The sequence below is a fragment of the Heterodontus francisci genome, chromosome 1 (genome assembly GCF_036365525.1).
Source record: "Heterodontus francisci isolate sHetFra1 chromosome 1, sHetFra1.hap1, whole genome shotgun sequence".
In the NCBI taxonomy this organism is placed as follows: domain Eukaryota; kingdom Metazoa; phylum Chordata; class Chondrichthyes; order Heterodontiformes; family Heterodontidae; genus Heterodontus; species Heterodontus francisci.
In genome coordinates this window covers 184,869,224-184,896,552 of record NC_090371.1, presented here as the reverse complement: position 1 = coordinate 184,896,552, position 27,329 = coordinate 184,869,224, and the positions used below count along the sequence as shown (strand labels likewise).

At 43.7% G+C, this 27,329-nt stretch overlaps 1 protein-coding gene across 8 annotated transcripts in view; it reads left to right on the top strand.

Moving 5' to 3' along the window:
- Window positions 1-27,329, top strand: part of ndst3 (N-deacetylase/N-sulfotransferase (heparan glucosaminyl) 3) — a 949,017-nt gene that overhangs the window by 910,930 nt on the left and 10,758 nt on the right. For 7 of the 8 annotated variants that reach the window (XM_068039449.1, XM_068039470.1, XM_068039439.1 and 4 more), the window contains 6 exons: window positions 892-988; window positions 4,306-4,429; window positions 12,148-12,322; window positions 12,427-12,597; window positions 18,354-18,463; window positions 23,668-23,770. In XM_068039449.1, the coding sequence (XP_067895550.1) occupies window positions 892-988; window positions 4,306-4,429; window positions 12,148-12,322; window positions 12,427-12,597; window positions 18,354-18,463; window positions 23,668-23,770 (780 nt within the window). Of the gene's footprint in view, window positions 1-891; window positions 989-4,305; window positions 4,430-12,147; window positions 12,323-12,426; window positions 12,598-18,353; window positions 18,464-20,023; window positions 20,130-23,667; window positions 23,771-27,329 lie in introns of those variants that run through there. The other variant, XM_068039496.1, reaches the window with a different exon arrangement.

Below are 27,329 nucleotides of genomic sequence, written 5' to 3'. Positions count from 1 at the left end.
GGAGGCCTGAAGGAGGACATGCAGGGAGACATCACTGAACTGTGGGGCCATCCGTGTTCTTGCTTCTGCCATGCACTCAAGTGGGTTCCACAGGCATTTCAGTTGGCTTGATTGGCTGGTCACAGGCAGATGAGGAGTTTTCTTGTGGTGAGGCAGATGTAGGGTGGCAGCAGCTGATGAGGGGGTGATCACAGGCAGATAAAGGGGTGTTCACAGGCAGATGAGGAGTGTCTTTCAGTGGCTGATGAGAGTTTCATGCAGATGAGGGCTTCTATCAGACTCCAGGCTTCCTCTTTGAGATGTGTGCATACAGGTATCGGGTGCTAGTGGCCCTCAACACCTTCTTCTGGGTCATGGGACGATGCGGCCACACCTTACCTCCTGCCCCTGGTTGTGGATTCGTCAGTGATCCCACTTGCTGGCTGCTAACTGGACGGCCAGTGCGTGATCATGACAGGAGCGGAGGACGAAGCGGGAGGGCCTTCGCCACCCACTTCCACTTCTGCTGTTGCGACCCTACTGCAAACGATTAAATTCCACCCCATGTTTTTCATGGTGACGTATAGGATCTCCCCCTTTCTGCTGCACCATTGTTTAGATTTCTGATTCAGCCCACCCACACTATTAATTGAACAAAGATTAGGATATTTTAACTAGTTATTAGACACTTCTGATTTCAGCTGAAAATTTCTTTCTATTTGGAGACGCAGATTAATTTCCACACAACCATTAACTCACACAGACAGGCTTTCACCCATGATACTGATTCACCTGTAAAATCATGAAGGTTCCATGTCTATTTCTTTAAGAATAATCACCGTCCATGCTGCACTAAACTCCAAGGAGCTCTGCTGTTTTAACATTGTGCCCAATTTCTTTCTTTTCTGGCAGAATCCGTGTGATGATAAACGACATAAGGACATCTGGTCCAAAGAGAAAACCTGCGATCGTTTACCAAAATTTCTGGTTATTGGACCTCAAAAAACAGGTCAGCTTTTATCGCAAGTTGTGTGAATGATTCCAGTCAAATGAATCACCCATGATATTCAAATGGGTTGCATGGAGAATAGTTAATTATTCAAACTGATCCATTAAGCAAGTTCTAATAGTACATTTTGAGTTAATATCAAAGTTAATGCAGCTCTGCATTAATTTACTTAATGCCTAAAACTGAGGCCCAATAAGCCATCTCCTGGTCATAAAGTGTTTAAAGAAATAAAGAGCCTTAAATGTGAGGGTGAGGGTTAGTTGCGACAAGGGTTCTCCTGATCATCCACCATAACTGGGAAGGAACTGTAGAAATGCTGGAAAAAAGGCATAAATCCCATTTACATCATTTTTGGGGGGATTTCTGCAGCTCTCACATGAAAGTTATGATGGAGGAGTGGGAGAAACTCCGTGGAAGTTCACCCCATGATTTTTGTATCTGAAGATGGCTTGAGTTGGAGCAACTGTTGAGTTTCAGTAAAATTATACAGTAGATCTTACAAATTTGTGCTCCTGGCTACGAGGTTATTGGGAATTCAGGGACAGAGGTAAGTGAGCCTTGAAGAAAGCGTCTGTAGATTTCCACACCAAAATCCCTCATATTCTGTTCGGTATAGAGCTTCAAAAAATCTACTCTTCATTTTAAGCATTTTGCTCAGTGAAAATATATAGTCCCAAAAATCCTTAGGTTCAAGGACAATATGCCACCATTAATGGTGCAGGGAATGACAAATTGAGACAAGAAATCAGGCAGGACTTGGAAACACTTTGGGGGAGTTTTAACTTGGGGGAGCGGGTTGGAATGGGTGCGGGTGGTAGGTTAAAAGTGCAAAAAGATGGAGCATGTCGGGAAGCCAGCTCCCACCTGCCGAATTCCGGGTTTTATGAGGTGGGACGAGGGGTGGGCATCCAACCTGCTCCCAGGAGGCAGTTTGGCATTTCGAATATGTTAATGAGGTGGGAAGCCTCGGATTTATCCTGCTTTGCTGTAGCTGACTGGGTTTGCCAGGCCCCAGGAAACCCAGCAGCTGCAGTGAGGCAGGCAGTTTCAGGAAGAAGATAACCACCTTCACAGCACTACTTGTAGGCGAGGAGGAGCAGCACAGCTTCTCCCCAGCCCGCCAAACCCCTCCACCATCAGCAATCCCACCAACCCCACCACAAACACACACACATACACACACATTCCCAGCTACCCACACCGCCCCCTGCCCCCAACCACTGCCTCAGGCTTGGGGATGGAATATCTCTTAGGATTCACCCTCCCCCCCCATCCATCCCTCAGATCGGACCCCTGTGCCACCCCCACCTCCCTGCCCCCTACCCATGAGTCAGGGATCAGAGCCCACCTTAAAGCCGGACCTCCCTCCCCAGTGGTCAGGGATTGGGCACCCTCTCCCATGCACTCCCACAGAAGCAGGGATTGGACCTACCTGGTCCTGTGGCCTCCTTCGGAGTGTTCCCCACCTGACTAGAAGCCAAGCCTGACAACCAGGCTGACCTCTGGGTGGGGGAACCTGTCAATGATGAAAGACACATGCTGTGGAGTTTAAACAGCACATCATGCAGAGAATCCTGGAAGTTTGGGTTTCCCCGGCCATGAGACCCTTCTGATATCAGCATGTCAGAATGTTATAACTCCTCACCTATGTCTCTGTGCTGGAGACCATGAGCAGAGTTTCCCTTCAGTCTCAAATGGGGGTTAGAAGCCCACACTGGGCTGGATTTTGTGGAGGAGGCGGGGCACCTGGTACCAGGCTGAAAAGGTGGGGGATCCCCACCCGGCACCGGGATCCCCATCCCTTTAAAAACGGGGATCCCACCTCCAAGAGCTGCCAGCCAATCACAGGGCTTGCAGCTCAGCAGTATCGGCAGTGCCGGTGGGAACGATGGCAACTGCTGGTACTGCAGAGGCTTTGGACCCAGGACCACGCTGGGACCAGCGGGACAGCATCAGTTCCTGGGATTCCTGCTGCTCCTATCCTGATTGACCTCAGTTCTGGCAAAGTTATCATGTACAGGCCAATGGAGAAGCATATGTGCAGCCACAGCTCTGACTTGGAACACTCAAAAGCAGATTATCAGCCTGAGAAGTAGAACAAGAAAGCTCAATGGGTTTCAGGAAGGCACTAAACAGGTTTTTGACAATAAATTGGATTCCGGGTTATTAAAAACGCACCAAGGGAATACTGTGGAAGGGTAGGCTCGATGGACTGATGGTCTTGTCCTGCATAATACTGTTGCTATGTTACTATTATAGGCTGTCATAATGAAATCGTCCCTCTTATTAAGGGGGTCGGTTTGCGCAGTTCCTCCAATGTTCAGCCTATCCCACCAGCATTTTCCCCATGCAGTTATGAAATGCCACAGTTTGCAATCATACTGTCCAAGGTGCACCCATACTGATATAGGCGATCGATTGATTGACTTTAATGGAAATTGTATGTGTGTAAAACAGGCTGTTGTTCTGATCTTGTCAATTTCCCACCAAGCAGGTTAAGTTAAAATTGCCTCTCATGTTTGATCAGACAGATTGGCTTTGCGATGGTCCTGTGACAAGGAATAACTCCTATTTTCCATTAAGGTCTTGTGCTCATTTCTCATTAATCATATGAAGCATTTACTTGTAGGTTTTTCTATAGCTTTGATAACGCTGAACCATTACCAACAAATGCATGTCAATTTCTATTTGGTGAATAACATATTTTCCAACAATATTTTTATTCACTCCTCAGAAGTGCACAGCAAATCATTGTTTTGTGTAGCACATTATATTGCAAGCTTTTAGTTACAATAGAAGGCTGTCATAGATGTGAAGTATTAGACATTTTTACATATAACTGACTGAGCACAATTCAAAGGACCAAAGAAGAGTAGGCAGCTGTAGTATACAGCTAAGATTATTCAGCTAGTAGTGTTAAATATAATGGATGTAGATTGTTGTTTTAAATTTTCAATTTCTATTCAAGTGCAAATATCCATTAATAGCCATTCACTTAAATGATGTTGATTATATTCGCAAAATCAGTGGCAGCCTAAAATGATAAATTATTTTGTATTTTAATTAGTCACTGGGAATTGTTTTATGCTGTTCTACCATGCATGTGGTAAAAATGGTGATAATTGACTTATGCTAATATTCCGTGATTACTATGTTCTAATTAAATAATCTAGCATTTCACAGAACAGCATTTTTGCAGTTCTTTCAAAGAATAAATGCTTGCAGAAAGAAGCTCCACTGACAAAATGTCACGGATAGAAGGGCGTCAATTTCTATGCAAACACATCAATAAGTTTTCTAATATTCTCTGTTCTCAGGCACTACAGCTTTGTACTTGTTCCTAATTATGCATCCAGCCATCACCAGTAATTTCCCCAATGCAAAGACCTTTGAAGAAGTGCAGTTCTTCAATGGGAACGCCTATCACAAGGGAATTGATTGGTAAGATAAGAGATCAAGCAAAGGGCTTTTCTTTATAAACAAGAAAGTCTTTATTATACTTAGGAGCCCAATGTCCATAATCTGTGGAGAAATTATTTGCTTTGAAAGTCTGAGTTCCACATTGAGCCTCAGTGATGATGGAACATTTCTGTGCATTCCAAAGATTTTCAAATTAATTTGCAAAGGTATATTAACATGTAACCTCTAGATTATGCCATTCTGTAATAAAATTAAGCCATTTGATAGCAAAACAAATGTATTGGCATGCTAATGTGCGGTGACATGGACCAGTAAGTTAACCATTTCTGTCTGTGATTTCTCAACAAGGTCAGTTTTTGAAAGTAATCAAGAAGACAAAAGCCAATCAACCTCTGGGGTTTTATGCAATTTGACAGTCAATTTAAAAATGGCATTGTCAAACAAAAGATCCATCGGGAAATGCAGAAATAAAAGAAAAATAAAGAACTTGCATTTATATGCCATTTAGGCCTTCAGGATATCCCAAAGTGTCTTGCAATCAATGAAGTAGTTTTTGAAGTGTAGTCACTGTAGTCACTAGGAAATGCAGTAGCCAAATTGTACACCGCAAGTTTCCACAAACAGCAATGTGATAATGACTGGATAATCTCTTTTTTAGTGATGTTGGCTGAAGGATAAATATTGGCCAGAACACCAGGAAGAATTCCTACTCTTCTTTGAATAATCCCACGGGATCTTATACATCCACTTGAGGGGACAGATGGGACCTTGTTTTAACGTCTCTTCCAAAAGACAGCACCTCCACCAGTGTAGCAATTCATCAGTACTGCATTGTAGTGTCAATTGGGATTATATGCTCCAGTTTCTTGGATAGAACTTGAACCCACGACCTTCTAACTCAGAGATAAGAGTGCTACCAACTAAGCCAAGACCCTTCAGTCATACAAGCTGCTCCCAAAAATGAATAGCTCTCAAATGTCCACTGTTTTAAATACTTATAAGTTCCCTCTAATATTTTCCCATGCTATGATTCAATTTTTACTTCTTTTTCTTGGCATTAGTGGGGTAGTAAAGACCTCAAAATGAGGTTGGTTGTCTGCTGCCTTGGTAACATTGATGAAGAAGCTGGAGACATTTTGAAAGCCTAATACTGGCTGCCAGATACACCCTCCTGTCTGAGACAATAGGCCCTTTTTAATATGCAAGTTTGAGTCTGAGGACCTCGATTATCTTTTAGTCCAAAACTGGTTGGAGTGTACACAGTATACCCTCCGAGCAGTTCCGCAGGCAGCGGAGCCAAAGAGGCCTAGCCAAGGACAGTTTTCAGTTGGTTTTGTGGAGCCTGGATGAGAGGGACTGTTCCTCTAATCCCCCAAAAAACAATCTCAGCCGCTGTTGCCTTGGGATCATAACTCCCCACTGCACTCAATTTGCCTCTGGCCAGTACGGACCAATATTAGGAGGCCTCAATCCAGCCAGCTGCATCAGCGCGCTTGGTGGATTGATGTAATAAGGCCAGTGCCTCAAAATTGTGCCCACCACTTTGTCTTGTGTACAAGGCCATCGGCCAGCACACTCCACCAGTTGGTCGTCCAAATGTTAAAATCGTCTCAATGGGTCAAATGGCTTCCATCTGTGCTGTATCTATGACTCCCATCTGCCTCCACTGCCTAGCTGAGCCAGTCCATTCCATGTGTTAAACAACTTCTGTGTAAAATCGCTAAGTCTGAACTGTCTGTGCACCAGCCCTTTTCTAAGCTTGAGTCCATCTCCCCTCGTCCTAGAGTTTGTGGCAAATCAAACATTTCATTCTGTTTCAATTCATCAAATTCCCTTAAGAGTCTTGAATATTGGAATAATATCTCACACAAGTCTGCTCTTCTCCAGAGTAAATAATCTAACTCGTCAGTCTATCTTCAGTGCTTATATGCTTTAAACTAGGTGTCAGTTATACTGCCTTCAATGCCTAGTTGTCCTTTCTTGTACAATGTTGACCAGTAAAATGCAAAATACTCTAGTGTGCAGACTCATTGCCAGAGGTTAGTCTTGGAATAGCCAGGGTGATTCCAAAGAGAGTCCACCTTAGGAAATGTCTGATGTGCAACCCGTGATTTTCCATCCATTAAAACTAATGGACTGCACAATCACAATTTCCCAGAGTGGAATTGCAGGATTGAGGAACTTGATCTATGAGAGAGGCAAAAATAACTTACGAAAAATGGGGGAGTGAAATATGATTCTAAATATGTAATTTTGGGGTATTGCTTTTTGCCACACAACCTTCAGAAACAAAATTGACTCAATGCCCTTAAAATGTATTGAAGACATCTAAATATGATACTTGTATTTACAATATTGTGTGTGGTTTCGGGCACCCGACCTAGAAAATAATATTACTACATTTTTGAGGTGAGAGAGAAAAGCAACAAAGGTGATGGTGGGGCTCGAGACTCAGATTTATTCGGAGAGACTCAGACTAAATTTGTTTTCATTGGGGAAAAATTAATGGGGAGGAAATGTTGCAGGTCTTTAAAATGATGGGAAGCACAAATAGTGAAGAATTATCCAGGCTACTTAACCTTGACTGCGACCTCAGACTAGAGGATGCATACAAAATTAACAAGCTTCAAATAAGACTAGATATTGTGAGTAAAAGAAATCCCTTCAGAGTAGTGGAACAGACTCATAGCAAAATGAATTGGCCCGGTGTCAACTAATCCTCCCTTAGAAAAGAAATGGAAAAAATATCTGGTTTGAATGGGATTGATGGCTGTTGGGAAAAGAACAGACAGAGATAATCAAATTGTGAATGGAACACAATGGTTCCTATGCAGCTGTGACCATGGTTGAATAACACAAATGTGGAATGGAAGATACACTAGCTTTTCAGTTAATTACTGTTGGGGTCATCGAAAAACCTTGCAAAATGTTTCCTCAATAGATTAATATAGGTATAGTAAATTCTATGGTTGGGTAGATTGTACTTTTTAAGTGTGTGATTTCTTATGCTCTTATGAATGTTTCAACAAAGCACTTGGTGACAGTCTATTTCTATAGCTTAATTTTAAGCAGATATTTCTTAAAGAGAGTCACCAATTATATTCCTGTATAGTTGTCCTGATTATCTGCCATAACTTTGGCAGAGATTCAGAGGAATGATGCAAACCCAATTCTCTGGGGTTTCTCTCGTGTTTCCCTGGATCTTCTGCCAAAATTATCAGGGACAATAACGAGGACTTCCATGGAAATTCAACCAGTTCTGCATCTCCTGAGGTGGGGTATTCATATAAACTGAAAGACTGACTTTGGACTGTCATGCAGGCCCCCCACCTGCCAAGCATGAGGCATATTAATTTCGCCACATGGACATTAAATTTCAAATTGTTGCTGGGAAGAAGAGAAGGCCTGATACAAGGGGTTGCCAAGCCCCTGCTGGAAGGAAATTTTTGCATATTAACAAACACTGCTTGAAACAAAGGACCATTCCCTGATCCACACAATACACAAAGCCAGAAGTGGTTATACCAGTCACGTGACTACCCTGCTGGCCAACTTGGAGAGTTTTAAATTGTAGAAACAGAGATTGAACTGGCAGAAAGTTCTTAGCTCCTGGATTGAAAATTATCTCTCCTGTCCTGTCTGCTCCCATCTCTTTCTCACGGAACTGAAACCCACTGAAGACACATGAATCCCAAGATAGAAAAGTCTCCTACAGCGAACAAGGTTTAAGAAGAATATTGGGCCCCAACGAAAAGCAAGAACTACCTATAATCAAGGACTATACAGTGAACTCGAAGACCCGTAACCAACAACTCTTCAGATAGTGCCTCAAACCTTTATTTTTCTGCTGCTTTTCTCTGTCTATATTTGCATGTGCGTATCACGTATGCATGCTGGCATGGGGTGTAGCGTGTATCCATAAGCGTTGACTGAATTAGAGTTTTAAGTTTAAGTTTAATAAAATTTCAATCTTTCTTGTTTAAACTTAAGAAAACCTGTGTGTGTGTGCTGGTTTGTTTGCCTTATCATTGGAAAGTGGTGAAGAAGGATTCAACAAGGGGGAGCTGAAACACAATGCCAGAATTATACGGTGGATGGACGGGAGCCGGACTCCGACATAAAAGTCGGTGGTGAACCTGCTTCCGCCTAGCCCGGGGATCCATTCCACATTTTATGGGTCCCCATGCTTTAATTGTCCCGAGATGGGACTTCCACCCACTTGAGGAAGGAGGTCCCGCCTCAGTGAGCTGCTGGCCAATCAGCGGGCCGGCAGCTCTTCGTCCCAGCAGCTCCACCGGGAGTGGTGGACACTGCTGGGATTGCAGCCCAGCTGATGCCATGGATCGAAGAAGGAAGGTAAGTAGGGGCATGCCTCACCAGGGGGATCGGCCCTTCCCTGGTGAGGCTGGAATGGTCGTTTGGGGGAAGGGGGTGTCTTGGGTCCCGGGGGTGGTTTGGGAGTCGGGGGTGACCCTCAAGCGGGCAACCTGTGCCCGACTACCATGACCCCCACACCAGAGCATGGAAAGGCTGGCAGCTACCGCTGGGCGGCCTTTCACGTCCCCAGCACACCTGCCTGCCATGGGTAAAATGCCATGGCATGTAAAATGGCCCTTAAGTGGCCACTTAAGGGCCTTGATTGGCCTCGGGTGGGCAGGCCATTTCCCACCCCTCGCCCCCCACCCGTCTGACCGCCGTAAACCCATCCTGAGGCAGAAGCGGGACGGGTAGGCCTCCTGGAGCCTGCCGCTGAATTTTACGCCGCCCCCACGCTACCATCCGACCCGTTGGGGCAGCGTAAAATTCCAGCTGTGTGTTTAAAAATTATACACTGTTACAGTAAGACCAGGCTGAAAGGGAACCCGAGACCTCTTTCTCACCTGGTCATAACAGGACAATAGTGTAAAATGGACAATAGTGAATTGGCAGCCAATTTTACATCTCTCCTGATTTTCATTTTTCTTTATTCATTCAGGAGATGTGGACGTCTCTGGTTAAGCCAGCATTTATTGCCCATCCCCAAATGCCCTTGAGAAGTTGGTGGTGAGCTTCCTTCTTGAACCACTGATGTCCTTGAAGTGTAGGTACACCCACAGTGCTGTTAGGAAAGGAGTACCAGAATTTTGACCCAGTGACAGTGAAGGAACAACAGTGCAGTTCCAAGTCAGGATGTGTGTGTGTCTTGGAGGGGAACTTGCAGGTGGTGGTGTTCCCATGCATCTGCTGCCCTTGTCCTTATAGGTAGTAGAGGTCAGGGTTTGAAAGGTGCTGTCGAAGGAGCCTTGGTGAGTTGCTGCAATGCATCTTGTAGATGGTACACACTGCCGCCACTGTGCGTCGGTGATGGTGGGAGTGAATGTTGAAGGTGGTGGATGGGGTGTTAATCAAGCGGGCTAATTTGTCCTGGATGGTGTCAAGCTTCTTGAATGATGTTGGAGCTGCGTTCATCCAGGCAAGTGGAGAGTATCCATCACACTCCTGACTTGTACCTTGTAGATGGTAGACAGGCATTGGGGAGACAGGAGGTGAGTTACTTGCCACAGAATTCACAGCCCTCTACCTGCTCTTGTAGCCACAGTATTTATGTGGCTGGTCCATTTCAGTTTCTGGTCAATGGTGACCCCCAGGATGTTGATGGTGAGGGTTTCAGCAATGGTAATGCCATTGAACATCAAGGGGAGATGGTTACTCAAGAACACAAGAAATTCGAGCCGAAGTAGACCATATGGCTCATCGAGCCTGCTCCGCCATTCAATACAATCATGGCTGATCTTCGGCTTCAATTCCACTTTCCTGTCCGCTCCCCATATCCCTTGATTTTATGGTTAGATTCTCTCTTGTTTGAGATGGTCATTGCCTGGCACTGGTGTGGCATGAATGTTACTTGCCATTTATCAGCCCAAGCCTGGGTGTTGTCTAGGTCTTGCTGCATATGAACATGGGCTGCTTCAGTATCTGAGGAGTCACAAATGGTGCTGGGCATTGTGCAATCAATGGCGAACATCCCCACTTCTGACCTTATGATGGAGGGAAGGCCATTGATAAAACAATGAAGATGATTGGGCCTCGGATACTACCCTAAGGAACTTCTGCAGTGATGTCCTGGGACTGAGATGATTGACCTCCAACAACTATAACCATCAACTTTGCGCTAGGTATGACTCCAACCAGCGGAAATTTTTTCCCTTGATTCCCACTGACTCCAATTTTGCTACGGCTCCTTGATGCCATACTCAGTCAAATGCTGCCTTGATGTCAAGGGCAGTCACTCTCACCTCACTTCTGGAGTTCAGCTCTTATGTCCATGTTTGGACCATGGCTGTAGTGAGATCAGGAGCTGAGTGGCCCTGGCAGAACCCAAACTGAGCATCAGTGAGCAGGTTATTGTTGAGCAAGTGCCGCTTGATAGCACTGTCGACGACCCCTTCCATCACTTTGCATTGACTTCAGTGATGTCCTCTCTACTGCTCAATGAGGTCGGTAGGAAGCCTGATTAATTTTCATGGCTAGCCTCACTTACGTTGAATAGATACCAGTGCTGATCATGTTCCTTTATAGGAAATTCGGCAATTGGGAAGATGGGGAAAAGAACAGGGCAGCTGAATTTCATTAATCTGCAGCAGCAGCCTAATGAGGAGCATGGGTGTGAGAAGGAACAGCAGTTTTCCACCAGGGAATTATTTGCAGCACACATGGCAGCCTTTAAGGCTGGAAGCACACAAGCAGCTGCAGTAAAAATGAGCTTCAGTCCTGTTTCCAGCTTTCCCTAACTGCAACTAAGGATCCTTTTGATACTGCGGGAAAAGGCTGTATTCCAACTCAAGGTTTATGGGCAGGGTGAGAAACTGACAGTAGCTATGCGGGTAGAGATGAAAATGATGTTGGGAACCTGATAAGGTCATTTGACCCCTAGTTACAGATATTAATTAATGCAGGAGCTCTGGCCACCTAAATCAAAGTGTGCCCAAATATCAGAACAGGAGGACCCCCAGTGATAAACCAGGGATTAAGTCCAGAGATGAGGACATTTGCAGTGTGAGACACTCCTTCTCTTGGCTCCATCTCTTCTGATATCGTAGGATATATTTGGGACTGATGGAGTTTCCACTTACTTCAGCCCTCCATCAGGAACTGGCTGTCTAGGTCCCACTCGAAGTTCCTTTGCTTACATTGCACCTTCAGCTGAGAAACCCTGGCACTGTGCCTATATTTCCAAGGAGATTCAATTCTTTACCATTCATACAGTCACTCATGTATTGAGCAAACAGCTCCTTATATCTTTCCTACCTAGAATGCCATCCTTACTTTACGCCTCTTTGGAATTCAGTCTCTGGATACTATGAGCTCATCTCTCACTGTCAGTTACCAAGCTTTTACACCAAATTCTCAATCATTTGAAATCAGAATCCCAATTGACAGAAGTCATTTTAAATGTTAGTTCTTCAACTGGCTGGAAAAACATCGGTCCATTCAAGAACCATCATATTGTGCCCAAAACTTAAGATACATAGACATTTTTATTTTCATACTTCCCCTGCCATTCCAATTTTATACAACATTACCTGGATATGATGATTTGTGGGTAGTTCAGCTGATAACCTTGGCAGAGCAGAGATAAGAAACTCATCGTGTTAATTATTTCAGGCACAAAACATTGCAGTTCGAGTTTGCTGTGTTGCACCTTCTGGATTATGTGTTGAAAATAATGAAAATATACCTTTCCTGTTGTATTTTAATAGGTACATGAATTTTTTTCCTATCCCTTCCAATGTGACCACAGACTTTTTGTTTGAGAAAAGTGCAAACTACTTTCACTCCGAGGATGCTCCAAAGCGAGCTGCGGCCCTCTTGCCAAAGGTGAAAATAATCACCATTCTCATCAACCCTTCAGATCGGGCTTACTCCTGGTACCAGGTAACCTCAGCCATTCTTCTTGCTTAGGCTTATGTTTAACATCCTCTCTTTAACTAAAGTTACGGGATCGTCTTTGTATTTTTCATTTTTTCTTTTGTCCACAGCACCAGCGAGCCCATGAAGATCCTGCTGCTCTTCAGTATAGTTTTTATGAGGTGATCACGGCAGGTCGGTGGGCTGTTCCCGAGCTTCGGGCCCTTCATAATCGGTGTCTGGTGCCTGGCTGGTATGCAGCTCATATTGAAAGGTGGCTAACATACTACCCTAGTAGTCAGGTGAGCATTTAAACAGGCAAAAAGCATCTGTTTTAATTGCATGTGATATGTCATTTTTATTCCAGTAATGTTTTATTCAGCTCTATATTTTTTCAGTCTCTTTGGGCTATCTTATATCCTGGCATTCAGGAAGGAAGGAACAGTTAAGAAGTGTATATCTTGGCCTTCCATACTGCACCATGTTTACTTAAGGGCAAAGTGTGATTGGAAATAGACTGAATGATGATCATTCTTCCCTATCCCTACCATTTTCCCAGCCTCCGTGGTGGCGGTGTAACTCGGACCACTGCTGAGAACCAATGGGAAGTGTACATGTTTAAGTGCCAGGTAGCCCTCGAACCCAAACACATGACTTTCTGCTTGAAAGTCAAATAATTGATTACTTGCATTACCACTGTCTTCACCTATGTAAGGAATCTGCAGTAGATTTCCTGTGCACCCTCCGTGTAATACTTCTAGAATTAGAACAAGTACTGAGACTTCTTTACTCTCTTGTGGGGTCTTTCGGCCCAATATTTACGGGAAGGAAGGGAAGTTGCAGTGAGGCTGAAAACTGAAGAAGCAACCAGCATGACTTGGGATGCAGAATTCCTGCCAAACTTGGCAGCAAGACCCAGCAGCTGGCCACATTGACAGGCTGGCCTGCAAGTGGGAGGGAACACCAGCAGCAGGAGGCCGCAGCTGACAACACTTGCGGACAGTCCATGGCAATTGGGAGGGAAAGAGCACCCACTATCCAATTGGGGGGGAGAGAGGTTGTTTGAGGCCCCATCTACCAAATTGGTTTACAGTGAGTCAAGCAGGCACTGTGGGCCATTGTTGCCTAAGAAACAAGCGCCTCCAAAAGGCCTTTAAAAAAATTTGAAAAAAAAATTTCTGTGGAGCCAGGTGGTGCAGGGGTGCATCTCCGACTCTACAGTACTCACAATCAGCACCTCCCCCATTGCCACTCCGCCCACTTCTCCCAGGACTTACCTGAGAGTCACTTGCATTCATCCTGATTTGAGAGCTACTTACTAGAAATTCTGTTTCGCTTATACGTGCTACTGGAGAAGTTACCTGTGAGGATTGAGAAAGAAGTTCAGTCTATTTACAAAGGAGCAATCAGCCTTCACAATACCACACCACTTGATCCTTTCCTTTGTCTGTACTACGAGAGTTAGGACAAATTTGATATTGATCTTATACCTCTCTCTGTACATGGAGAATTTGCTCTTTTTATGGCACAGTTACATACCAGGTATGAATTTTACACCTGTATGATTTTGATAGTTGCTGCAAAAGAAGGCCAATGTTACGTCCAGGTGAAGAGGGGTCTCAGGTTCCCCTCTTGCCCCTTCCTCTTATGTGACCGCAACAGGGTTTATTCCTTTTCAACAGTGGATGTGCTTACTACCTCTGTGAGTGTTTTACCTTTTTCCTTTACTGTGATCGTGAAAGAACCAGTCGGACAGGTTTTCTTGAATTTAAACAAAAAGGGGTAAGTTTATTATACTTAACACTATAACCCGAGTTAAAAATATGCTACAATTTCACGCACATATTCACAAGAGAATCACACGCACCCAAATAGATTACAGGAGGGAAAATAGGTTTGGTGGTTGGATTAAAGTCCAGAATAAATGGAGCTTAAATACAGTCTGTAAAGTGGGTGATCCAGTAGTCCTCAGCTGAAGCTGTATTCTTGAAGTTCTTGGTTGGTCAAAGTGTATTTTGGCTGGTTTGCTTTGCTCAGGATTTTCCTGAAGGCAGAATCTGTAGTTGGCTCTCTTCCCCTGGTTGTTGGTTGTAGCAGTCTGTAGGCTTGGAGGATCCCCGAGTCGCAGACGGTTTTCAAACTTGATGTTTTCTGGGGAGAGAGAAAGGGAAGCACACAGCTTTCTGCTACTGCACACTCTGTTATTGCATGTCTTCTGTCTGTGTAACAAAACTTCTAGTTTCTTCAGAGATGATCAGGCGGTCACATGGTTCTTCTCAATCCCCTTTGTTTCGAATGAAGTTTTTCTGGAATCTTCTAATGAAATTCAAGGTTCTACATGCCCAGGATGCCTATTCAAACTTGGAGGGGGTTGGCTGTTTCAAAGTCAATGTGTGGCTATGGCCTTGACTACCATGCTAATAAAGCCATTTTAGGTAATTCAGTCACTTATAGCAAGCCATTGTCCTGGCTGAGCTTCTTGTTAGACTTTCTGTCTCTAGTTCAATCTCTTGGTATTTCAGAAGTAAATTGCAGTGGCCATCTTAGCTGTTAGTTTTATAAAAGTTACTGTAGGATTTTTTTCCCATTAAAAGTCTAATGTTAGTTTCCAACTGATGAAATTAATATTTCCCATTTGGCACATAACGTTTTCTTGACACCAAGCAAACTTGCATTTACATACTTGCACCGCTCTCAAATCAAGGAAATCAGAACTCTGGCCACGTGTGCCCAGGTGGAGCTTTGCTCACAACTTGTGATCTTTCTGGTGTCAAAAAAGAGCTGACTTGAAGTTTTAAAAAAAATTAAAGTTGATCCAGTGGATGCCCTTGGTCTTTTTTAACTTCTGATTGTAGAATTTGAAAAGGTTTACCTCCCACCCCAGTTACAATTGCACTGCACCTAGTATGAAGTGTCATGGCAGCATCGTAGAATCATAGAAAGTTTATGGCACAGAAACAGGCCACTTGGCCCATTGTGTCTGCAGCGGCTGGAAAAAAATGAGCCACCCAGCTTAATCCCGCTTTCCAGCACTTGGTCCATAGCCCTGCAGGTTACGGCACTTCAGGTGCACTTCCAAGCACCTTTTAAATGAGGTGAGATTTTCTGCCTCTATCACCCTGTCAGGCAGTGAGTTCCGGACCTGCACCACCCTCTGGGTGAAAAACCTTTTCCTCATCTACCCTCTAATCCTTCTCCCAATCACTTTAAATCTTTGCGCCCTAGTCACTGACCTCTCTGCTAAGGTAAATAGGTCCTTCCCATCCACTCTATCCAGGCCCCTCACAATTTTGTACATCTCAAAATATTCTCCCCTCAGCTTCCTCTGATCCCAAGGAGAACAACCCCAGCCTATCCAATCTTTCCTCATAGCTGCTATTTTCCAGTTCTTGCAACATCCTCGTAAATCTCCTCTGTGCCATCTCTAGTGTAATTACATCCTTTCCAGAACTGCACACAGTGCACAAGTTGTGGCCTGACTAATGTTTTATAGAGTTCCAGCATAACCGCCCTACTTGCATAGGGCTGAACTTTACTTGCCCTCCGACGTCAGGGGTCGTGGCTGGGGGGAGGGGGGGAACCCGGAAAATTCTTCTGGCAGAGGCCCACCACGACCCCCATGCCAAAAAGGTTCTGCCACATTTTACCGGTGGCAGCGAGGCCTCAGTAACCACCTTATCGACCTGTCCTGCTACCATCAGGGATCTGTTGACATACACTCTAAAGTCCCTATTTTCTCTACACCTCTCAGTAGCCTCCCTTTTATTGTGTATTCCTTTGTCTTGTTTGACCTCTCCAAATATATCACCTCACACTTCTCTGGGTTAAATTCCATTTGCCACTTTTCTGCCCACCTGCCCAGTCCATTGATATCTTCCTGCAATTGACAGCCATCCTCCTCGCTATCAACCACGTGGCCAATTTTTGAGTCGTCTGCAAACTTCTAGATCATTCCCCCTACATTTACATCCAAATCATTAATATATACCACAAAAAGCAATGGACTTACTACTGAGCCCTGTGGAACCCCTCTGGAAACAGCCTTCCTGTCGCAAAAACACTCTTTATTTCCTGCTACTGAGCCAATTTTGTATCCAGCATGCTACATTGCCCTGGATCTCATGGGCTTTTACTTTTTGAACTAGTCTGTCATGTGGGACCTTGTCAAAAGCTTTGCTAAAATCCATGTAGAACACATCAACTGCATTACTGTCATCAATCCTCCTTGTTACTTCCTCAAAAAATTCATTCAGGTTAGTCAAACACAATCTTCCCGTAACAAATCTATGCTGACTATCCTTGATTAATCCATGCCTTTCTAAGTGACAGTTTATCCTGTCTCTCAGAATTGATTCCAATAATTTGCCCACGACTGAGTTTATACTGACGGGAATGTAATTATTCGGTCTATCCCTCACTCCCTTTTTAAACAAAGGTACAATGTTAGCAGACCTCCAAACCTCCGGCACCACACCTGTATCCAGTGAGGACTGGAAAATGACCTTCCGCTATTTCCCCCCTGTCTTCTTTTAACAGCCTGGGGTGCAATTCATCTGACCCTGGTGATTTATCCACTTTCAAGGATGCTAATTCCCTCAATACTTTCTCTCTCCCTATGTTTATCACATCCAATACTTCACGCTCCTCCTCCTTAACTACAATGTCTGCATCATCCCCATATTTTGTGAAAACAGATGCAAAGAGTTCATTAAAATCCATACCCACATCTTCCACCTCCACACATAAGTTACCTTTTTGGTCTTTTATGGGCCCTACTCTCTCCTTAGTTATATTCTTACTCTTAATGTATCGATAAAACATCTTTGGGTTCTCCTGATTTTGCTTGACAATATTCTTTCATGCCTTCTCTTTGCTTTCATAATTTCCTTTTCGATTTCACACCTCCACTTTCTATACACCTCTCGGCTTTCTGCAGTATTGAGTTCATGGTGTCTGACATAAGCTTTCCTTTTCTGCCTCATCATACTCTGTATGCTCCTTGACATCCAGGGGGCTCTAGATTTGGCCATCACACCCTTTTTCAGTGGGAATATGTTTACTTTGAGCTCTCTGAATTTCCCCTTTTCCTCCCACTGCTCTGACACTGATTTAGCTTCAAGTAGCTGTTTCGAGTCCATTTTCGCTAAATCACTTTTCAGCTTATGAAATTGGCCTTACCCAATTTAGAACTTTAACTCCTATCTCTATCTGTTTCGATAATTATGTTAAAATTGACTGAATTATGATCACTACCACTGAAATACTCTGCCACTGCCACACCTTCCACTTGCCCAGCTTCATTACCTAAAAACCAGGACCAGAACCATACCCTCTTTTGTTGGACTTGCTTCATACTGACCAAAAAAGTTCCCCTGAATGCACCTTAAGAATTCTACTCCCTCTATTCTTTTCACACTAAAGCTATCCCAGTTAATATATCTTCTCTCACTTGACTTTTGCCACCAGGTTTGGCTGTGATTAGATTGCAATTTTTGCATTGGGAAGTAAAACCTGTTTTACATCAATGGAAAACATGCAATATAACTTGATACTTGGCAAAGAAACAATGCAATTGCCACTTGAATAGCTTTCGGCTCCTTTTAGCTAATTATTGTGAAGAAATTAAAACATTACACCAGTAATAATTATAGCTTTTGGTCAGCCAGGACTATTTATTGCCAGCCCACACACAGTTGCAACATCAAATAATAGCTGCTCGTCAGGAATTAACAAATTTAATTTAGCTATTCCTGGCCGTCTGGGAAAAGTGCTGGAATTGAGAGCAGCTGATTTTTTCGTCAAATCAGTGGCAGTAAATTTACTGCTGCCTGCCAAGGGGAAATCTAACCTAAGATAGCAAAGCAGCTCATGTCTTAACTAGACTGTTTAATTTCCCTCTCATCACGAGTGTGAAACAGTCATCCAAATCAGTATGCTGCCAAATTACAGCTAAACAGATGTGGATAGTTATATTTTATTTATATTCTTACTTTGAACTTGTTTTTGTACTTTCATGATTTATTGTCCAGTAATGTTATCTGACTGAAACTGGTTTTAGTTACACATTATAGATGGGCACAAGCTGAGGACTGACCCTGCTGCAGTAATGGATGGTGTACAGAAATTCCTTGGAGTTTCCCAGTACTACAACTATTCTCAGGCCCTCACGTAAGTTTATATATATGTACACAACTTTAGTGATTAAATGTTATATTTATATTGTAGTTCCGATTTTGCACAGCACTGCACTGCCTCGTCAACAATGAACATGGGTTTTAACATCGGGGTGCAGACCCGTGTACCGAATTCTCTGTGCACTGCATTTTGCAGCAAATGGCATTACCATCGCTGAATCCCCCACTATCAACCTCCTAGGGGCTACCATTGACCAGAAACTGAACTGGAGTAGCCATATAAATACCGTGACTACAAGAGCAGGTCAGAGGCTAGGAATCCTGCGGCAAGTCACTCACCTCCTGACTCCCCAAAGCCTGTCCACCATCTACAAGGCACAAGTCAGGAGTGTGATGGAATACTCTCCACTTTCCTGAATGGGTGCAGCTCCAACAACACTCAAGAAGCTCGACACCATCCAGGACAAAGCAGCCCGCTTGATTGGCACCGCATCTACAAACATTCACTCCCTCCAGCACCGACGCACAGTGGCAGCAGTGTGTACCATCTGCAAGATGCACTGCAGCAATGCACCAAGGCTCCTTAGACAGCACCTTCCAAACCCGCAACCTCTACCAACTAGAAGGACAAGGGCAGCAAATGCTACCTGCAAGTTCCCCTCCAAGTCACACATCATCCTGACTTGGAACTATGTCGCCGTTCCTTCACCGTCGCTGGGTCAAAATCCTGGAACTCCCTTCCTAACAGCACTGTGGGTGTACCTACCCCACATGGACTGCAGAGGTTCAAGAAGGCAGCTCGCCACCACCTTCTCAAGGGCAATTAGGGATGAGCAATATATGCTGGCCTGGCCAGCGATGCCCACATCCCATGCATGAATGAAAAAAAGAAACCCCTACACAACTAGCACCTCCCCCATAAAAAATAATTACATGACTAATCCACTGGTCTGGCTTGTTGAAATTTGATTCTTAAAGCCAAGTTTTCATAGCAAAGATTCAAACTTAGGTCAGTTTGTTTTCTGAGAAAACGTTGACCTTGAGTTACCTTTTGTTACTCTGCAATGGTTTCTGCTGCAGCATAAGACCTTTTTTTTTGACAAGAAGTTGCTCTGGCACAGTTACTTGTCATTTTGTAATTGAAGTTGCAGCAACAAATTGGGGAGGGTGGGATTTCCGTTTGGGGAATTACCAGGTTTTAGGTGATGAAGACTTGACTGTGAAGTAGGGGTGGCGCAGTGGTTAGCACTGCAGCCTCACAGCTCCAGCGACCCGGGTTCAGTTCTGGGTACTGCCTGTGCGGAGTTTGCAAGTTCTCCCTGTGACCATGTGGGTTTTCACTGGGTGTTCCGGTTTCCTCCCACAGCCAAAGACTTGGGAGGTAAATTGGCCATTGTAAATTGCCCCTAGGAGAATGGTGGGGATGTGGTAGGGAATATGGGATTAATGTAGGATTGGTATAAACGGATAGTTGTTGGTCGGCACAGACTCGGTGGTCTGAAGGGCCTGTTTCATTGCTGTATCTCCCTATGACTCTAAGTACACAAAATAGAAGTGTGCTGAGGTATGATGACCAAATGCATTTGTACTGCAGGATCTGTATTTGAAGACTCCAACGTTCCTAACTGAGTGTGTTAAAGGACCCCTATGTTTACTAGCTTCACTTCACTAGAAAGACTGACGCTGAGCTGCACCTTTTGCTCCAGGAAGACCTGCAGACAACTTTCACTGCAAGGACAGCTCTTTCCCTGGCTGGAAAGGTTACCACAGCATTAACAGACTGTTTATTTCTTATGTTAACTTAATTGCCATCTTACACTACCCTAATATTGATTGATACGTTTCGTGACCCTTCCTGTCAAAAACTGTCCTTGTGAAGGAGAAATAATGCGCGCAAACTTTATTATGTTATACTTATAAAATGGAGATCCTGTAATGGCTACTGCTGCATTTCCCCTTGATGATTCTTCAAGATGAGCCTCAACTTCCTAGTGCTACATCTAAGCACTCTCTCAGTAGGAGAAGCAGTGCAGTCCACTTGCCTGGATGGGTTCAGCTCCAACAACACTCAAGAAGCTCGACACCATCTAGGACAAATCATCCCACTTGATTGGCACCCCATCTAGCACCTTCAACATTCTTCACTACCGATGCACAGTGCCAGCAGTCTGTAACATCTACAAGATGCACTGCAGCAACTCACCAAGGCTCCTTCGACAGCACTTTCCAAACCCGTGACCTCTACCACCTAGAAGGACAAAGGTAGCCGATACATGGGAACACCACCCCAACTGCAAGTTCCCCTCCAGCACACACCATCCTGACTTGGAACTATATCATCGTTTCTCCACTGTCACAGGGTCAAAATCCTGGAATACCCTTCCTAATAGCACTGTTGGTGTACCTACACCCCAAGGAATGCAGCAGTTCAAGAAGGCAGCTCACCACCAACTTCTCAATGGCAATTAGGGATGGGCAATAATGGCTGGCCTAGCCAGCGATGCCCGTATCCCGCAAGTGAATTTAAAAGAAAATGAGGAACCATTGCCATGGATGCCAATTTTCTGGCATACACCAGTATGGAGAGAGATGCATTTCCAGCTTGTAATGAATGTGCACGTCCTGCCTGCCATATTAGGTGCTTAGGAGATGTTTAGCATCTGAAAAATGGGAGCTGCACAGCCAAATTTCCAAGGCCATATCTCTCCAGTCTTTCCTCAGAATTCAGACACAAGAGATTGGCCTTGTGGTTTCTTCTCTGCGCTGATGTCAGTGGTTCAATATCTCACTCATTTCTTGGCGACCAGACTTGGACATTGTAGTCAAGGTGCATTCTGATCCAAGCACCACACAGTTTGATCACATCTTCCTCTGACTTGTCTATGTAGTTCAACATTCTAATTGATTTTTTGATTGATATACGAAACATAAGAAATTGGAGCAGGAGGAGGTCATGCAGCCCCTTGCGCCTGCTCCCCTCATCAATATCGTCATGACTGATCTTTAACCTCAAATCCACTTTCTTGCCCAATCCCCATATCCCTTGATTCTCCTACAGTCCAGTTGCTGTCTGCATTGACTGTACATGTTGAGCATTGAGTCTCATTCAGCATCATTTTTAGCTGTTTCAACAACAGTCATGAAGTACATCTGTGACCCATTTGTCTTCCTATGTACAGCATTTTACACTTGTCTGCATTAATTTTAATCAGCTATTGTTTGAACCACTCAAATTTTGTTTAAATCACTCTGTATTTCAGGAGCTGCCTTCCTTGAATCCACAGACCTTCCTGCAGACCTTCCTTGGAAGTCACTGGAAAATTTTCCCTGTATTCCCACTTCCAGACAATTTTTGATTCATGTAGTTGGTAGCAGTTCTTATCCAGAAAGCAGAACTGTTAGTATAACAAAAATTCCTATTGTCTTCAATGATGTACAACTTGCCAGATTTCTGTTTCCTCCCTCCACCACACACATGCCCCACTCATTTGCTGGCCAGGTTCCTTTCAACGATGTTTCATGCACAAGGAGTATATTAAAATGGAAAATAAATGGCTAGCCTTGTAAAGTTTGGCAAAATCAGCCTTCCTTGCTTCTAGTACAGGTTTGCCCTCACCACAGGCAGATAGAGCCTTGGCTTTGCTAACATTGAAAGATCAGGACTTATATTTCACACATGGAGACTAGTTTACAGAATCTGGTTTAGTTCTCCATTTCTGATTAATGAAAGTGCTTGCTTGAAGGGTGCACATGTCAACTACTGCTCCGTCTAAGTGATGCTCATGCAGCCATGAGACCAGCTAAGTTCCTCAAGCTGCTAATTGCAGTGTAATGCTTGCCACATAGTCTTCAGACCCCACTGGCTGTTAGCCAATGGAAACAGGGATCCGTGGTACATCCAAGCCGACCAAATGTTTGTCTAAAGGAGACTGACTTAATAGGACCATTGATTTCAGCTTTATAGGCAAGAATTTATGAAGAATAATTGCTCTACTTTGAGCAGTCGTCAGACAGGAGTGGAAAATCGGTCAGTTGGCCATTACACCGGCTCCCTGCTTGCACTGGACACTTCTAGGATGTTCCACTAGACGTGACGTCAGATGTTGGAATTGGCTGCTCCAAAACTGGCCAACATATTCAAATAAAGCAACAATGACATATTGACATCGTGGGTTGCATTTTCTCTCATAACCAGGTTAGCAATGCTTGACACTAGTAATACTAGCATTCAGCATTGGCAGAAAACATTCAAAATTAAATGGTCCAGCCCAGTGAGTACAATATACTATGGTGAAATCACTGTACTCTATTCTTTTGGCAAATGTTGCTGTTTGCGTCACAGGCACATCAGCAAGAAATATCGCTCCAAAAAAGGTTGACTTCAGGAAATTTGATAGGGCCAGTGGTAGAGCAGTTAAATGGACACAAGTCCACCCTCCCAACGTAATGTCAGCAATTGCAGCAGCAAGGAAAATTACAGCATATATCTGGTCCTAGAGGCTTCATGGTATAAGTGTCACACAAAGGTACAAACCTTGAACACTCCTGTTGTAATGTAATAATTGCACTGTTATTTTGTTATGTAAGTAATATAAAATAAATTATAATCAGCTGTTGCTATAATTGTCTACAAATTTGAAAAGGAAATAAGAAACTTTGAAGGTCAAATTGTGAAGGGAGGAAAATGTATTGAAAAACTCAAATTAATGATCAGTAGTGATTTATGACAGAAGCATTGCAACAAGAACAAGGTCCATGGAGAGGGCTGATTCATAAAGTGCTGTTGATGTTTACAACTATAGTTTCACTTCTGGAAGATTCATCATTTTGCTGCCATTTCAATATTTGCTTATTAACTTATCCTGAATGAAAACTGCATATCTTCAATTCTTGTGATACAGCAGTAGTAATCCAATAGAAAGTCTGGAGATTAAACCCATTAAACTGAACTTTGTTTCCTTTTAAACAGCTAAATACACTTTATGGATAAAGCATTTTCTAAACTGATTTTGTCAGATATTTTCTTCCCGTTATTGGTAAGATAAGTATGAAATATGAGTATGTAATATGGAGTGATAACATACTGCAAATGGGGATTTGATGCATTTGCCTATTGTGTTGAAGTAGATGTATTTGCATTTTTCTCATTAGAATGTGTAAAAATAATTCCTGCAGGGGTTCTATAAATGTAGCTAATATTAGTAGCAAATGGCTGAGAGATTGTCTTATGAATTTCAGGTTTGATCCACAAAAGGGCTTCTGGTGCCAGTTGCTTGAAGGAGGGAAGACAAAGTGCTTGGGGAAAAGCAAAGGCAGAAAGTATCCAGCGATGGATTTAGAGGTATTTCTGTTAAAAAGAAATCCAGAAGCTTAATCCTAATACAAAGTTAATGCAATGTTACCTTAGTTTAGATCACAGACTCTTGGGAAAACCATGAATCCTCATGGGAAGATTTTCTAAGTCCTTGCACACTGTGAGGTACCTCACACGCCTCAAATGCACATCTGAAAATTATAGACAGCAGACATGCAGTTTTCTAATGCATCACATATGCGAGGACTCAGAAAATCTACCCTCCTAGGACCAAATGTACTTGCAGCTTTCAAACTGCTCAATTTTATTCTGCCTGCCCATACCAGGAGCTGACTATGAAAAAGCATTGCAAGTGACTGATGAGTATATTCATTTTGCAGACCTCTTCCTGGTTTAACCTATTCGTCGATTCACCACATCAGTTTTCCAAGTGGCCTTCCATTCAGTTGGCTGGTCTTTGAGGCCTGTTTACACTAATGAAAACCCAGCTCCTCCAAATTTCCACTCATCTCCATGGGAAGAGATTAGAGAAAGTTGAATAGGTTAGATTAGCTAGAAAAATATAACCTGAAAATTAAAACAGATGGGAAGTAGTAAAGATGTGGGAATAGTAGGAAAAATAGTAATATCAGAGTGAGCAAAATTATTATCTTCTTGGTTAAAAACAAAAAGTGCTGGAAGTACTCACAGGTCTGGCAGCATCTGTGGAGCGAGAAACAATCTTAATGTTTCAGGTCTGTGACTTTTCATCTGAACCATTCAGGTCTATGACTGTTCTGATGAAATGTCACAGACCGGAAACATTAATACTGTTTCTTTCTCCACAGTTGCTGCCAGATCTGCTGAGCATTTCCAACGTTTTCTGTTTTTTTTCAGATTTCCAGCATCCACAGTATTTTGCTTTTGTTTTAGTATCTTCCTGGTGTTTATTTTAGTTGTTTTTCCTTATTAATATACATTCTCAGAATGTGAGTATTGCTGGCAAGGCCAGCATCTATTGCCCATGTCTAGTGGCCCTGAGAAGGTGGCAAGACCGGGTAAGGATGGCAGGTTTCCTTCCCTAAAGGACATTAGTGAGCCAGTTGGATTTTTATGACAATCCAACAGCTTCATGGTCACTTTTTCCTCCTACCATTTTTATATTTCCAGATTGTTTATACAGAATTCAAGTTTTCAAACTGCCATGGTAGATTTGTAACTCATGTTGTTTCGATTATTGATCTAGGCTTTTGAATTACTAGACCAATAGCATACCCACTATTGCTACCATATCCATATATTACAGTAAATAAAGTTACATCTGATATGTAGTGACTATATTATCATAATAATGGTGTTATTTTCAGTGTGACAATCCAGGAATAAAGAAACAATCTAGTTGATCCAAGAAGATAGGAACTTTCTTTGACCTTCCAGCAGTTTAAGTGTTAATATTGTTACGACCAGGTGAGAAAGGTGTTTAGGGTTCCCTCTCAGCCTTCACCTGGTCTTACCATAACAGGGATCAATTTTAAACACACTGTGTTTTCGGCTGCCCCTTGGTGAATCCTTTTTTACCGCTTTCCAATTATAAGGCAAAGAAACCAGCAAAAACAGGCATTCTTAGGTTTAAAGAAGAAAAGTTGAAAATTATTAAACTTAAACTTAGGACCAGTCATGGCACGGGGGGGTCGGGGGGGGGGGGGGGGGGGGTCAGTAAAATCCTGCAGGGCGAGGCCCACCTCAACCTGTGACGTTGAGAAGGGCCCACCGCATATGCGGGTGGAGCTCGGTGCAGCCGCCAGGCAGCGGGCCCTTCATATACATATGCAAACCATACCAAATGATATGCAAATAAGCTTATCTGCAGGCAGCGGCCATCCCACGCCGATATTACGGCCACCATTCATGCTCCACGCGCCTTCGGAACTCCGTACATAGTAAACAATCTTTACTGGTTAATGGGATTGTGGGAAGGGGTTGAGAGTTAAAGGGAACAAATTTTGGGGGGGAAAGTTCAGAATACCATTAAAGGTTTATTATGGGGAAAGAGTGCGATTAATGTTTAATTTACCCACCGAGGGGGAGGTTGGGAGAAGTGATTTCTATTTGACATGACATTATATTGTTGTATCCCGGAGATCTGGACCTTTAAATTTGAAAAGGCTACTGAAGGGCTTACAACCATAGAGTCATAGAGAGATACAGCACCGAAACAGGTCCTTCGGCCCAACAAGTCTGCGCCGACCATCAACCACCCATTTATACTAATCCTACATTAATCCCATTTTCCCTCTCACATACCCACCTTCCCTCAATTCTCCTACCACCTACCTACACTAGGGGCAATTTTTTACAATAGCCAATTTACCTATCAACCCGCAAGTCTTTGGCATGTGGGAGCACCCAGAGGAAACGCATGCGGTCACAGGGAGAACTTGCAAACTCCGCACAGGCAGTACCCAAAACCAAACCCGGGTCTCTGCGGTGCTAGCCATTGCGCCACTATGCTGCCCTTTAAAAATGGCACTGCCGCCTCTGCGGTGGTGCCAAACGCTGTTGCTGGTGACATGGCAGCCGCCCCCTTACGTCATCAGGGGTGGCCACTCCGCCCCTCTATTTAAATGAGCCCCCACGCATAATAAAGCGGGGATTCAGGGATGGTGCATCCGTGTAGGATGCGCGCCATTTTTAGAGTGCAGTGCACTCGTAAAATTCAACCCTTAAATTCTAATTCAGTTAACGTTTACGGATACACGCCACGCCCACGCTAGCATGCGTATGCGATACACACATGCAAATAGAGACAGAAAAGTGCAGAAGAAAAATAAAGTGGAAAAGTTACAGTTCTTAGAGCTCACTGTAGAGTTCTTGATTGTAGGTAGATCTTACTTTTCATTGGGGCCCAGTATTCTTATTAAACTTTGTTCACTGTAGGAGACTTTTCTGTCTTGGGGTTCATGTGCCTTCAGTGGATTCAGCAGCTTGTGAGAAATAGATGGGAGCAGGCAGACAGGAGAGGCTGTGGCGAGCCAGCTAGGAGAGATCTTATAAGTTTAGGAGCATTCTGATCTTTGCCCAAACTGTTTGTACAAATTCAAAAAACTCAGGTTGTCCAGCAGGTTAGTGATGTGATGAGCTGGTTTGACCATGTCCGTTTGTGTATTCGGCCTTCTTAGCAGTCAACCTGGAGTGCGAGCTCCCCCACCTTCAATGTCTGGTGATCAAAAGTCCATTGTGGGTTGAATGGGTCAGGGAATGGTCCCTTGTTCTTTCCAAGCACTGTCTGTTAATATGCAAATATATTTCCAGCCAAGATCTGGCAATTTATTTCAAACAAATCCTTTCTTCATTTCAACAACTGTTTGAAATTTAATGTCCGTATGGCAAAATTAATGTGCCTCATACTTGGCAGGTGGGGGCCTGCATGACACTGTCCTGACAACATCCTGAAGAAGAAGAGGCCGAAAAGCCTTGGAACGGCACCACTGCTGAAAGTTAGTGGGGAGGTCACCACTGACCTTTTGTTCTGACCCTGCAAGAGAATCCGGGGTCATTTCTTTAGGATGCGAGTTGCAAGCGCCTGTGTCCCTACAAACATTATCTT